Below are 12,582 nucleotides of genomic sequence, written 5' to 3' on the forward strand. Positions count from 1 at the left end.
ATCATCATCGCTGCACCTGGTGAGAGCGAGTGATCGGGAATGCCGCCAAAGAAGAAGGGCCACACCCTCGTGGGAAGGCAAAAGGTGTTCCGACATGCCGTCGAGCATGTGCGTCTAGGGCTAGGGCACACGGTCCTCGGCAACCTCAGCCTCGGTCTTGCGGTATCGAGTACCAGCGCTGCGGAAGGCAGCTCGACGGCAGGCCGCCCTGCCTTCTATGTCGAGCTGAATGAGCAGCTTCTCTCGCACACCTCGAAGGACTTCAAGAAGTTCCGCTGGGAAGTGCTGGAATTGTGCGAGACGAACTCGCTCTTTCAGCTGCACCACCGGCAGCTTGCGCAGAAACTGCTGGCGTGCTTGATCGACCGCAGAGATCACCGCGTCGACGCGACCACTGATGAGTCGGCAGGCACCAAAGAAGCCACGAAAACCGTGTCGGTACAACGGCAGCACGGGGACGGATCGACGACGCAGGCGTACGAGGCCTTTGCACGACTGACCATTGCGTTCGTGCGGGACATGAGCAGCAAGTTCCTGCCCTACTTTCAGATCTTTCAGCAGGCAGTGCAGGCTGGCATTTATGACCACTATGGGCACTTGATCGTTGACACGGCCCGGCTGCAACTGGTGTTCGCCGTGCAGGCAGCGTGGTGTCGCGAGCTGCGTGAGTGCTGGGCCGACCCAGCCCACGCCGCTCTCGTTCGTCGGGTGATTCGGCAATACGTTGCGCAGCTGCACGACACAAAGGAGTACGTGCGGCGGCTGTCGGCGGAGCTGCTAGCCTTTTTGTGTCGTCTGAGCCGTCCTCTGCTGCCGCTGGTGGTGGAGGAAGCTTGTGGGGATGTGTTGCGCAGCTACGAAGAGACCGCAACTGCAGCGGCAGCCGTGGAACGGGACTGGGACGAAACGAGTAGTCGTGGCAGCGTCAGTGAGCGCGATGGCGATGGCGACGACAGCGTGGGTGAAGAGGAGAGTGACGGCACTCAGAGCTCTGTTGGAGCTGCGCCATCCACTTCAATCTGGGCGAACAGTGTGCAGCTGCTCGATTTCGTGCGGACGACGTTGCCTCACCATCCAGTCGTGGATGGGCTAACCTACTTTATCGGGGAGCTGTTTCGAGGTGTGCGCGGTTCCCTGAGCTCCTCCTTTGAAACCCACTACGTGCGCCTCTTGCACGCCTTCCAGCTCCTGACGCGGCAAGACGGGAACTGGGACGAGGCGCGCTCGCCCGTTGATGTGGTGCGGCTCATGCACCAACTTCGACACCCGCTTGTCCCCTTCCTCGACGCCGTCAGCGAGGAGGACGGAGATGATGCGGCAGTGCAACACAAGGAGATGCGGCGGTATGCCGACCTTCACTCCACGCGCTGGTCTGTCGCGTTTGGCCTGCCAGATCACGGCGAGGACGGCGAGGAAGGGGAGGAGGGTGCGACCGTGCTTAGCGGCAGTGACGTGCAGGGGGCCCGACACCTTCTGCGCAGCATCGGCAGCCTAGCACTAGGAAACGCCACCGCGACAGTGCTGCGGGAAACTAAGAAGCAGTCTGCCTTCCTTCGGCCAGGCTCTTCCGACGAGGACGAGCTCGACGACGGCGCTTCGGCGGAGGCGGCAAAGGGAGACGGTGCCGTCTCCGCCGTGAAGAACGCCACCATGCGCCCCAGTCACCGCATCCTCGCGGCGGCCGTGCTCAGCCTTGGCTCGGCCTACCTGTCGCCGTCTTGGCCACACTACATTGATTTCCTTACGGCCATGATGGGGTCGGTGAACTTCGCGTTGTGGGTTGACAGTCGTGAGTCAGCGCTACTGCAGCGCCTCGCGGCGCAGCTGCTCGCGGCGCTTCGCCACCCACCTTCCAGTGCCTCCTTGGACACGGACGATGCAAGGGCGCACGCTGCAGTGGATGCGACAACTCTGCTCGAAGTGGCGGCCGCCATTCTCCGTCTCCTCTCCCCGCTCTGTCTATCTCCCTGCCTTGGTTCCAGCGCGGGCGCCGGTGCGGATGTATCTTCGCATCTCCTACAGCTGCAGCAGTGGTTTGTGCCAGTTGCCAAGGCAGCGGTGCAGGTGTGCGTCAAGGCGGCCACGAAGGCGCTGCCGCACGTCGCGCGGTGTCACCGCTGTGAACAGGCGCAGCAGATCCTCTTCGCTTTCGCACAAGATGTGCTGCAGAAGAACTACGCTTTCGCCCTCGAGCAAGAGCGCCGCATGGCTGAGGAGGCCGACGCGCGTGATCTCGTGGGAGGGGAAGGTGGTGCACATCGTGTTGGCAGCACCGCTGGCCTGCACGACACCCGCGAAGACGCCTACATGTCGGAGGATGATGACGGCGCCGATGGGAAAGAAGCGGGGGGCGCCTACGCCGCGAAGCGTGCGCAGCGTCGCAGCGAGCACCTGCGCATCCCGTCCTACCTTACCCCCTTTGCTCTCACCCTACTGCACACGATCGGGATGGCCCTCTGGCAGGGCGCCACAGTCGACGTGCGCGAACTGCGTAGTGCAGCCACGCATACGGCCGCGTTGTCGACCTCGCTCGATGATGCTATGATCACCGCGCTGCGCCAGTCAAGCGTGCGGCGTGCGGTGCTGCTGAGCCGACTCCTGCAGGACCACACACAGCACATGGTAGTGAGCCCGCTGCAACAGCTGCTGCGCCTCAAGTCGATGCCGTCCACCGCAGCCAAGTGGAACAACACCAAAGGAAACAGCGCAGTTGCAGCAACAAACAGAGAAGTGTCGATGCGCGACGTGCTCGAGTCCATGACACTGGAACTCCTGCAGTACTACAAGGCAACGCAGGGCTCAGCGCCGTCCTCGACTGCGTCGGAGGCAATGGCCTACGTCTCTTGTGCCTTGCCGCTCATCCAGCTGCTGGTATCAAACGCAGTGGCGGCAACGCCGTCGTCGACCTCTCCCGTGAAGGCGGCTCTCCTGAGCCTCTTGCAGAGTATCGAGGAGCAAGACCAGGAAGGTGCAAAGTCGTCTCGACCGGCAGTGAGGACGGCCGCGGCGGCGTCGTCGTCGGTTCGCACCACCGCGCTGGACCCAGCCGTCTATGCCTTGTACGCGGAGGTGGCGGCCATGCTGGTGCACCTGACCACTAGGCCTTCCGCACGCAGTGGCACGAAGCTGTTGAAGAAGAAGTCACTGAAGAGTCAGCACGCGGCCGATAACGGTGTGCACGACGGCAGCGCTACACGCGACGATGAGCAGGAGGGCCTGCGTCACCTTTGCCGCACAGTGGCGGTTCTGGTGCATGGCTTCCAGCAGCTTCGCGCGGCCACCTCGCCTCGTGAAACTTCGGGAAGCAGCAGCACCAACAACCCCGTCGACGAAGACACGGAGCTCGCTGCAGCCTCGACCGCCTTGTCGGATCAGACGCGCGTTCAGCTCCTGCACGGCGCAGAGGTGTTGCTGCACGCTCTGCTCTGGATGTTCAGTCTCAACTCGAACAGTCAGCTCTACGGGGATGACTCTGGAACGGGGGTCGCTGCGTTCGCGCAGATGCGTGGCATGCCCGCTCTTGCAGCGGAGGCGCTCCCTGCGCACACACGAGCAGCACTGCGCTCCCTGCGTGCGGCACTGCCGAGTGTCCTTCACAGAGCTTTTGTGCAGGATGTGCTCCTCGAGTGTCTCGCCGCCCCGATTGCCGGCCTTCGCCTACTGGCGCTGCGGCTGCTGCGCCTAGTGTGTCATCCATCTCTGGACATGGCAGACCGTCTCGTCGGTGCCCCAGCGGTGCCGCTTGACCTGATTGATGCGCTGCTCAGTGCCGCGCGCTTCAACCCGCTCTCGCACACCGGCAAGCTCGACGGCATGCAGCAGGAGCTATCACTGCTGACGTACCAAGTGGAGTCTGGCGCCATCACACAGCCCTTCCATCGTCAACTCATTGCGCGCACAATGATTGGTTTTCTCTACATGAAGTTCACCGGCGCGTGGGAGATCGCGTCGAAGGTGCTATGCAGCTTGGTGGCGCAGGAGCAAACGGGCCTGATGAGCGTCAAGGACATCGACGACAACGACGACGACGACGGCCGCAACACTGAGGCGGGGCTGGATGAGCAAGGAGACGAAGAGACCCGAAAAGGTGGCAGTAGTAGCACAAGCCTCGCCACGCCGGCGCAGCACCACAAGCCGCAGCGTCTCCGGCGGCTGGAGCCGGTGGTGTGGAACTCCGTCGTGTGCGTTCACGCTAGAGCACTGGTCATGGGTGACGTAGTCGCCGCCGGTGATGCGACCTCATCGGCGGAGAAGGTGCACCTGCGTGGTGATGAGCACGCGGTCACTGGCAATGCGGATGATGCAGCGGCCGCCACCGCATCGTGTCAGGCGCAGCTGGCCCAGCTGCCGTGCCTCTACGGCATCCACCTCACCGACCAGCAGCGCCACGTCAAGGGTGAGCTCGTGAGCCGCGTCTTCTCCAGCACGCAGTACAGCACTGCGGCGATGACTCTGCTGAACAGCACCAAGGCAGATTACGAGGTAGTGCGGTGGGATCAGCATTGGATGCTGTCGCAGTGTTGCATGAGCAACTCGGTCGACGCAGCGAAGGCGGCGACCAGCCGCAAGCAGCAGCAGGGCACCAGCGTCACCACGGCCGCCCTGTACGCCACCTCCACCGACCGCTCCACTCTTGCCCAGACGTTCCTTTCCATAATGGAGGCGATGGTGAAGTCGAGCTCCGCAATCGATCGCAAGGTGCGCCTCGTGGAGGATGTCGTGCTCGAACTTGTCGCGGTGGAGCGCAACCGCCATCCAAGCGGCGTCGACGGCTCGCAGCTGCGCAAGTTCGACCAGCGACTGGAGGTCGCGATGCGGGCATGCGCCGCCGCGCCGAGTGGGGTGCTGACCGCCCATCAGCGCAGGCATGTAACGGCGGCCGTGCAGCGTGACATTGATGCCCGAAATGCGGAGCTGCAGGGCATATACGTATCGTACCTCTCCGAGGTGAACCCGCGGCTGCAGCGCGTCGCCGTGGACAACCTCAAGCGCCTGCGCGTGGAGCCGTTCTACACGTATCACGCTAAGCTCGTCCCGTACTGTGACAGCATGAAGAACCTCTTCGCTTTCCTCAGCGCCTTCCACGTCGAGAGCGACGTGCCGGCGCACGACGTTGTCGCGTACGTCTCGGCGGCTCTGTCCCTCGCGTTGCCGAAGCTACTGACAGCGGTGTCCAAGAAGAAACTGAAGGAGCAGGCAGTGCTGAGCCGGCGGCTGATGAGCTACCTCGATCATCTTACCCCATCGGCGGCGGTGAGCAACAACAGCAGCAGCAGCGTCAGCCCCGGCGCTACAGCAAAGGACCCTCTCGCAGAGGTGTTTGACCAGCTGCTGCATCGCCTCTTGTCCTTCGCCATGCCGGCTTCCACGACGTTGGCGTCCGTGGCTGCTGACGGCGCGAGCGCATACGACTTTCTCGCCAACGTGTGGGAGGACATTGTGTACAGGGGGTGTGGCATGTCGCTGGCGAAGGAGGCAGGTGGCGCCAGTGACTGTGCCGGGGGCACGGCCACTATCTCGGAGCCGCGCCGGCGCTCCAGCCATCACGGTATTCGACGCCTTGAGCGCTTCCTGAAGCAGCTTAGCAGAGCGCTGCGGCTCCTGGAGGCGATGCTGCACGCTGTGGGGCAGCGCTTCTCCGTCTACGTGTCAACATGCCTGCACGTGGCCCTCCAAGCCTACCTTGTAGCGTGCAAGCAGTCGCTGCGTGCACCGGTGGACAACCTGCTCGCGAGCCTCACCAGCCACGAAGCGACGCCGCAGGAGGAGCGAGCGCGGCGGTGGGCTGCGCTGCTGAACAAGTCACTGGCCACCAGCGCTCTCTCCACGTCTTTGGCCCACGTCCGCCGCGCCGCAATGACGATTGTGGCGCTGCTGTTCGAGCAGTTCCCTGAGGACGTCATGGATGTGCTGCGTGGCAGGAGTGACGCGAGCGTCCGCGGGAGTAGCAGCGCAGTGGGCCATGCCGCCACCACGACAGCACTCCCCCTCTTCACGCGCTATCTCACCATGCTGTTTGAGAACTCGAAAGGTACCACGGTGGACGGTGGCAGAGGCGCGCTTGTCAGCCGCGCCGGGCGGGGCGCGGTGGCAGTGGCGGCAAAGAGCTCTGTTACCCCGGTGCTGCGCCTCTTGACGGCGTGGGTCCGCAGCCCAGCTCTTCTTCCGCTCTTTTCTGCCTACCCTGACGTTGCCGTCGGGACGCTGGAGGAGGTGTTCGCCGTGAACCACAATGCGGCCTCGGTGCACCGTGCCTCGACGCAGGCTCTCAACGAAGGTCTCCGCTGTGTCTCAGAGCTGCTGAGCTGCGCAGAGGAGCCGGTGCACGAGCTCCCCGGTATACCTGCGGCTGTTGCGGACAAGAAGGGCGGAGTGTACAGCAGTCGTCTGCCGGTGAGGACGATGTTTCGGCACTCCTTCCTGGAGAAGCACATTGTGCGCGTCTTTACCTCCCTCTACACCCTCCTCACTTCGGGCGCCGCGCGAGAGGAAAAGGAAGCCGCGGCGGCAGCGATGACAACAGCAACCGCGGCAGCGTCAAGAGGGTCGGGGGAGGCAGTGGCTGCCCGCGCAGAGCGGCGAAAGCCGTCACGCAGCAGCAAGCCGACCCGCACGGCCTCGCCAAAGGGCCGCCAAAGTGCGCGTGACCGGGAAAGGCCAACGTCCATCATGTCCCTCAGTGTGTCCATGTGGCGAGAGGTGATGCGCACCATTGCGCAGCTGTCGCGATTCCTGCATGTCGGCTCGGCGACGTCGGCGTCGGCGTCGGCGTCCTCGCTGGCGAGCATGCTGAACCGCCTGCTCGAGCTTGCACTGAAGATGGTCGCCCACCCCGTGTGCATGACGGACGCGCCCACAACGCAAATGGTGACAGGCATCGCCCAGGCGTTGATGGAGCAGGTGGCGGAGGTCGACTACCGAGCGCACTGGCAGCCGTTGGTGCGGCTCTTCAACTTGGTCGTCAATCCACACGCCCGGCACACCCTCTGCGCCACACTGTCGTTGGCGGTGGCAAAGCTCGCACTGCCAACCTCGTCGCCGTCGGCCGACCCGCCACGGATGGAGTGGTTCCGCCGCCAGCTCGCCGCGGCGGCGCGTGCGGTCGCCTGCCTGAATAGTTTTGAGAACGACGAGACGTTTGAGCGGTACGATTTCGAGCTGCGCTACCACACCCTGCACTCTCTTCATGATTTCTTCGTTTACTTCGGCAACTACGGCGCTCTTCACCGCGGTTGTACTGCCGACAGCAACGTCAAAGGCGGAAGCGGCACCAGCTCGGTGCGGAAGGTGCGGGCGTACGACGGTGCCGAGGACGTGCAGCTGCCTCTCGACAAGGAGTACGCACCGGTACTTGCGACCGAAGCAATGGCAGTTCTGGCCGCGAACGTCGTCTTCTTCCTGCGAGACCCCGAGCAGACAATCCGCGCGCTCGTGCTGCCTTTACTGCACTCGATGGTGCGCTACGCCTCCCTGGGAGGTCAGCGCAGCAGCGGCAATGCAGGACTCACGGAACAGCAGCTGGCGTACAGGACACAGCTGCTCGAGACTACGCTACGCCACGAGGTTCTCGCCTCCCTGCGGCGCGGCGTCGTGGCCAAGGATGTTCACATTCGCTGTGCGCACATGCAGGCCTTTGAGGGCTTCGGGCGCCACTTCAGCGCTGAGTTCCCGAGCTTCGCTCTGCTGTACTCCCCCAACACGGAGCAGAACTTCTACGCAAACGTCGGCCACGTCCAGCATAGGTGCCGCCTACATGCCCTGGCGGTGCTGCGGCAGCACGCCCCAGATATGAACGTGCGTGACGTGTTGCGCGTCTTTGTGCCGTTTCTGCTGAGCGCTGTGAAGGACTTTGCGGAGGGCAAGCGCAGCCAGGCCAACCTGACGGAGGGTCGTGCGCGTGGCTACTGCGACGCCGTGCTGCTCACAGTGAGCTCCATTGCGGCGCGTCTGCCGTGGATGGCGTACTACCGCGTGCTGTCGCTCTTCCTCTCGAACGCGAATGCGAATGCCAACCTGCGAGCGACGATGCTGCGCGGCGTGGTTCAGGTGCTCAGCACCTTCCATTTTCTGGACGACCCTGCTGAGGCCAGCGCCGAAGGTGCGGCGGCCCACGTGGGCGATGATGGGGAAGCGGAGGAAGACGAGGTCAACGACGTGGACGATGCCGTGCGCGCCGAGCTGTCCGCGAAGCAGCGTGAGTACCGTCACGCGAAGGTAATGCGGGTGCTCGAGGTCGACGTGCTGCCGCAGCTGTACAGCTACTTGGGTGACAAGGAAGCGAGCAAGGCAATCAGTGGCCGCGGCGCCGTTAACCAGCACAGCATTACTGCTGTGCGTCAGGAGCAGGAGCGCGAAGACGCGGCGTCGGCGCAGGCGAAAAATGCGCTGCTGCAGCTGCCAGTGGCGATGGCGATCACAAAGATTGTAAAGCACTTCCCAGAGGACCGCTTCCACGTGCACGTCGACCACCTGCTCGACGAGCTCATCAAGAAGCTGCGCACAAAGAATGACAAGCGTCGGGAGAGCGCGCGCCGAATCCTTGGTGCGATGCTGCAGGAGACGGGACCGTCCAAGCTGAAGTTCGTGGTGGCAAAGCTGAAGGACAATCTCGTTCACGGCTACCAGCTCCACGTGCTCGGCTACACACTCGTGACGCTCCTGCACCAGCTCTATGAGCCGAACAGCAAGCTCCTGCAACCATCCAGGTCCTCCTCGTCCGCTGCAGTGGCCGCCGCCTCCCACTCGCCCGCGCGTAGTGCTCCTCAAGATCCGGTGCAGGAGGCTCTGGAGGGGGCGAAGAAACAGCACCGGCGCAACAGTCCGTCATCGCCTCCGTCGCGCCGGCAGCGCACAGAGAAGGCCGCAGACAAGGATGGCAAGAGCGGAACAGATGTGCCACCGGCCGAGCAGGTAGACGAGGACACCGCTGTCGAGCGCGCGGAGGAAGCACTACTGCAAGAGCTCGGCACCGCCACGCACGCCAGGTTCGACTACCGGCACGGCATTGACTGCCTCACAGAGGTGTTGGAGGACCTGCTGCTCATCTTCCTGGACGACTACCTTGGCGAGGTAGGTGTGCAAAAAGAGCAGGTGGAGGTGATGAGCACCATGGTCGAAGTGAAACGCAACCGGGCGTTACAGGGCTTCGCCTTTCTCGGCAAGCACTGCGACGCCGAGACAGTGATGCAGGCGTTCCTTCACCGCATCACGTGGGTGCTCACACCGCCATCCGAAACCGCCATGAGCTCGGGGGAGCTGCATGGCAGTGCCAGAGCCCGCGCATTGCTGGTGCAGGAGATGAAGAGCAAGTATCTGACCATCAGCAAGGGCGGGAGTGCGGATCTGATTTTCGTGAACAAGGTGCGTCTGCTCGCCGTGCGCGTCGCACGCTCTATCATGGCGAACCCGACCATGTCAGTCGAGAAGTCGTTTGAGCAGGTGCGCCGCCTGCTCGACCAGCACAATCGCACGCGCGAGGAGAAGATCGTCGCGTTCGAGGCAAAGAATGGCACGCGGCGCATCCGCGGCAACGCGCACGTCATCCTGCACACGGCAGAACGCCAGAGCCGCAAGGAGCAGCTGGATCAGAACTACCTCGTCGCCCCGGTGCCGGAGCGCGTCGACGTCGACTTCAGTGCGCACACCATCCTGGCCACGCAGCAGAAGCAGAAGCTGCGGGTGTACCGCGGTCGGTACGGGAAGGAGCTGATGGAGGCGGCGAAGAACTTCTACCGCGAGGACCCGGTCACGGCCGTTGTGCTCGATACCCTCGACGAGTTCCTCTTAAAGTTTCTGCTCAGCGTGCTGAAGCAAGTGTTAGGGATCGGCAAGGAAAAGCGTTACTCAAAGGCGGCCATGAAGCTGGACATGCTGCGCCACCACCGTGCGCGGCAGCAGGAGCGGGAGGCAGATGGGGAGGACAGTGCCACGTCAGGCGATGACGATGGTGTCCAAGACGAGGAGGGCCACGTCGATGAAGCGCAGGAGGCTCACACAGAGCGCGGATCGGAGGAGGATGAGGAAGAAGAGGGCGGCGCAGCGGGCACCGACGCCGTCGAGAATGGCGAGAACGTGGACGGGCTGGGGGCGTTTGCGGAGACGCAAGCAGTGGCAGAAGGGGACGCGAAGAATGCTACCCGTCAGGCGCGGGGCGAGGCGCAGCTGGCCGCGGCCCTCCTAGCCCCTGGAAGCGATCTCACAGTCACCTTCACGCGCGAGCATCGTGGCCTGCTCGAGTCGCTCGTCCCTGCCGTTCTGACGTGCCTGCAGGGCGAAGGCAGCGACGCGGTCGTCGCGAACGCGCTCGATTGCCTGCTCGCACTTGTCTCCCTGCGACCACCGCTCGACGCTGTCAACGGACTGCAGAAGGAGCTCTTCGAGACCGTGACCAGCTTCATTGAGCGCGGCTCCGTTATCAAACAGCGAGCCATCCGCCTCACGGCGGCCATGGTAGCTCACCAAAAGTACGTCGTCTCGGAGTCCAACGCAGTACAACTCGTGAAGCTCGTCCGTGCCGAGTTGATGGAGCGGAACGAGTACATGTCTGTTTGCCTTAGTCTCCTCTACGCCGTCCTCGGCAAGCACGTGCACATCGCTGAAATATACGACTTGATGGACATCATCACAGAGCTGCTGCTGCACTGGAGCGCGCACCGCGTCATTCGGCGCCGTTGCATCCTCATCCTTGTCCGCTTCCTCCTAGAGTACCGCCTGACGCCAGAGAAGTTCAAGTCTCACATCGACCTCTACTGTCGCAACCTCGACTACCCGGAGCTGACGGGGCGCACGGCGCTGCTGGAGCTGCTCGACGCGCTCATTCTGCGACTGCCCGCCGTTATCCTGCGCGAGGAGGCGCCGGTGCTGCTGGTGCCGCTAGCAGCGACGGTGACGGGCAGTGAATGGGTCGAGTGTCGCCGGCAGGGCGGCACCGTTCTCCAGCACCTGGCCCGCTGCGCCGGCGTCGATGTGCTGGTCCCTATCCTGTCGTCGTGGATGGCCGCCGCGCAGCCGCGGGCGACGCGCAGCATGGGTGTGCAAACGTGGGCCGCCATTGTCCCTGCCCTGGCTGAGTTCTACGAGCTCGGCGCCGACCAGAAGGGCGAGGACGACGACGGCGACGAGGACGCAGCAGCAGCCAAGGCGCAGAACCGTGCTGCCTTCCAGGCCTGTTGCGCATGGTCAGTCGAAGCTGTGCTTGATGGATGTATGTTCGATCAACTGGCTGCCGCGCGCCGCAACAAGCAGCTGCATCAGCTATCCGCGAAGTCGCGTGAAAAGGTGGAGACGGAAGGGTGGGCGTACATCTTCTATAGTCTGCGCGCCGCCGAGACGATGCTGACGGCGCTGCCGCACGAGCTGTATCCGCTTCTGGCGCCACGCCTTCTGCCCCACATTACGGAAGTGCTCATTCTGCACACCCATCCGTGGGTGCGTGCGGTGGCGATGCGGGTGTTGCGACACTACCTCTACACCTACGTCGAACGCCACTGCTACTACCTGCAAGAGGACGCGTGGCAGGAGTCGGCATGCGGGCAGGCAGACAGTGGCACAACCGATGGCGACACCACGGCGAGCAAAGGCGACGGCGACGTAGCCGCTCTCCTATTCGTCACGGAGGCGACAAGCGTGCCCTCAAAGGCGGCCGTCGCACAAGCCTTGCAGACCCTGCAAGCCTTCTCCAGCCTCCTGAAGCGTCTCCTAGGTATCGTGAGCACATCCGATGTGGCGATGGAGGTGTACAACGCCCACCGCGCGATTGCCAACCCCGTTCGAAGCGAGCTGCTCAAGGTCGCCATCTACGTGCTGCGAGCCCAGGTCCAACTGGCGCTCTTCGCTCTGACACGCGCCGCCACGACCGGCCGGCACCGCTACCATCGAGATGTTCAGCAGCGTGTGCGCACCGTGTACACATCGCTGCAGCATCAGCTCTTCTCTCTCACCTCTCCAGTCGTGCAGCAGGAAAGCCTTGTGAACTACATGGTACGCAGCACCACGCTACTGCAGCTGTTTGGTGGCTGGGCGTCGGTGCTGCCGCGCGAGGTAGCGACCAATGTCAGTGACGGCGCGGAGCCGAACCTAGAATACAGCGTTCACAACGCACAGGTGCGGTGGCTGGCGCAGACCCAACTCTGCCCAGCGACGCTGCTACGCGAGTGTGTGGTGCCGTTGCTCGGGCTAGGACTGCGGGCGAAGCCGATCTCCGAGAAGATCTCGCTCATTGCCTTTCAGGTGGCGGGGGTTGTGGTGCAACAGCTGGAGGAGCGCCGCCAAGAGCTGGCCACGCCGGTTCGAGCGAACGCATCGACGGCGAAGAAAGACGATGAAGCACCGCTAGGGAAGAAGCGCTCACGCTCTGCGGCGGCGGTGGCCGCAGCTAACGACGGCGACGAAGCGGATGCGGCTGCTGGTCGTGTGCCTTTGGATGAGGTGCTCGTGACACTCAAGACACAGCTTGCCAGCATCCACGAGGCTCGCCGCGATCAGCAAGTGACGCAGAACACAAAGAAGGCGCTGAAGCGCAGCCATCGCCAGATGGAGCGGGAGGAACGCAAGCAGATGCAGCAGTCCCGCCGCAGCGCTTAG

The 12,582-nt window shown here is 63.5% G+C and overlaps 1 protein-coding gene across 1 annotated transcript; it reads left to right on the top strand.

Moving 5' to 3' along the window:
* Positions 1–39: 39 nt before the first annotated feature.
* On the top strand, positions 40–12,582 carry LDBPK_350680 (hypothetical protein, conserved; the record flags this gene model as incomplete). The annotated part of the gene is made up of 1 exon (XM_003864608.1): positions 40–12,582. The coding sequence occupies one exon, from the start codon at positions 40–42 to the stop codon at positions 12,580–12,582; it is 12,543 nt and encodes a 4,180-aa protein (XP_003864656.1).

This window comes from Leishmania donovani, chromosome 35, assembly GCF_000227135.1.
Source record: "Leishmania donovani BPK282A1 complete genome, chromosome 35".
Lineage (NCBI taxonomy): Eukaryota > Euglenozoa > Kinetoplastea > Trypanosomatida > Trypanosomatidae > Leishmania > Leishmania donovani.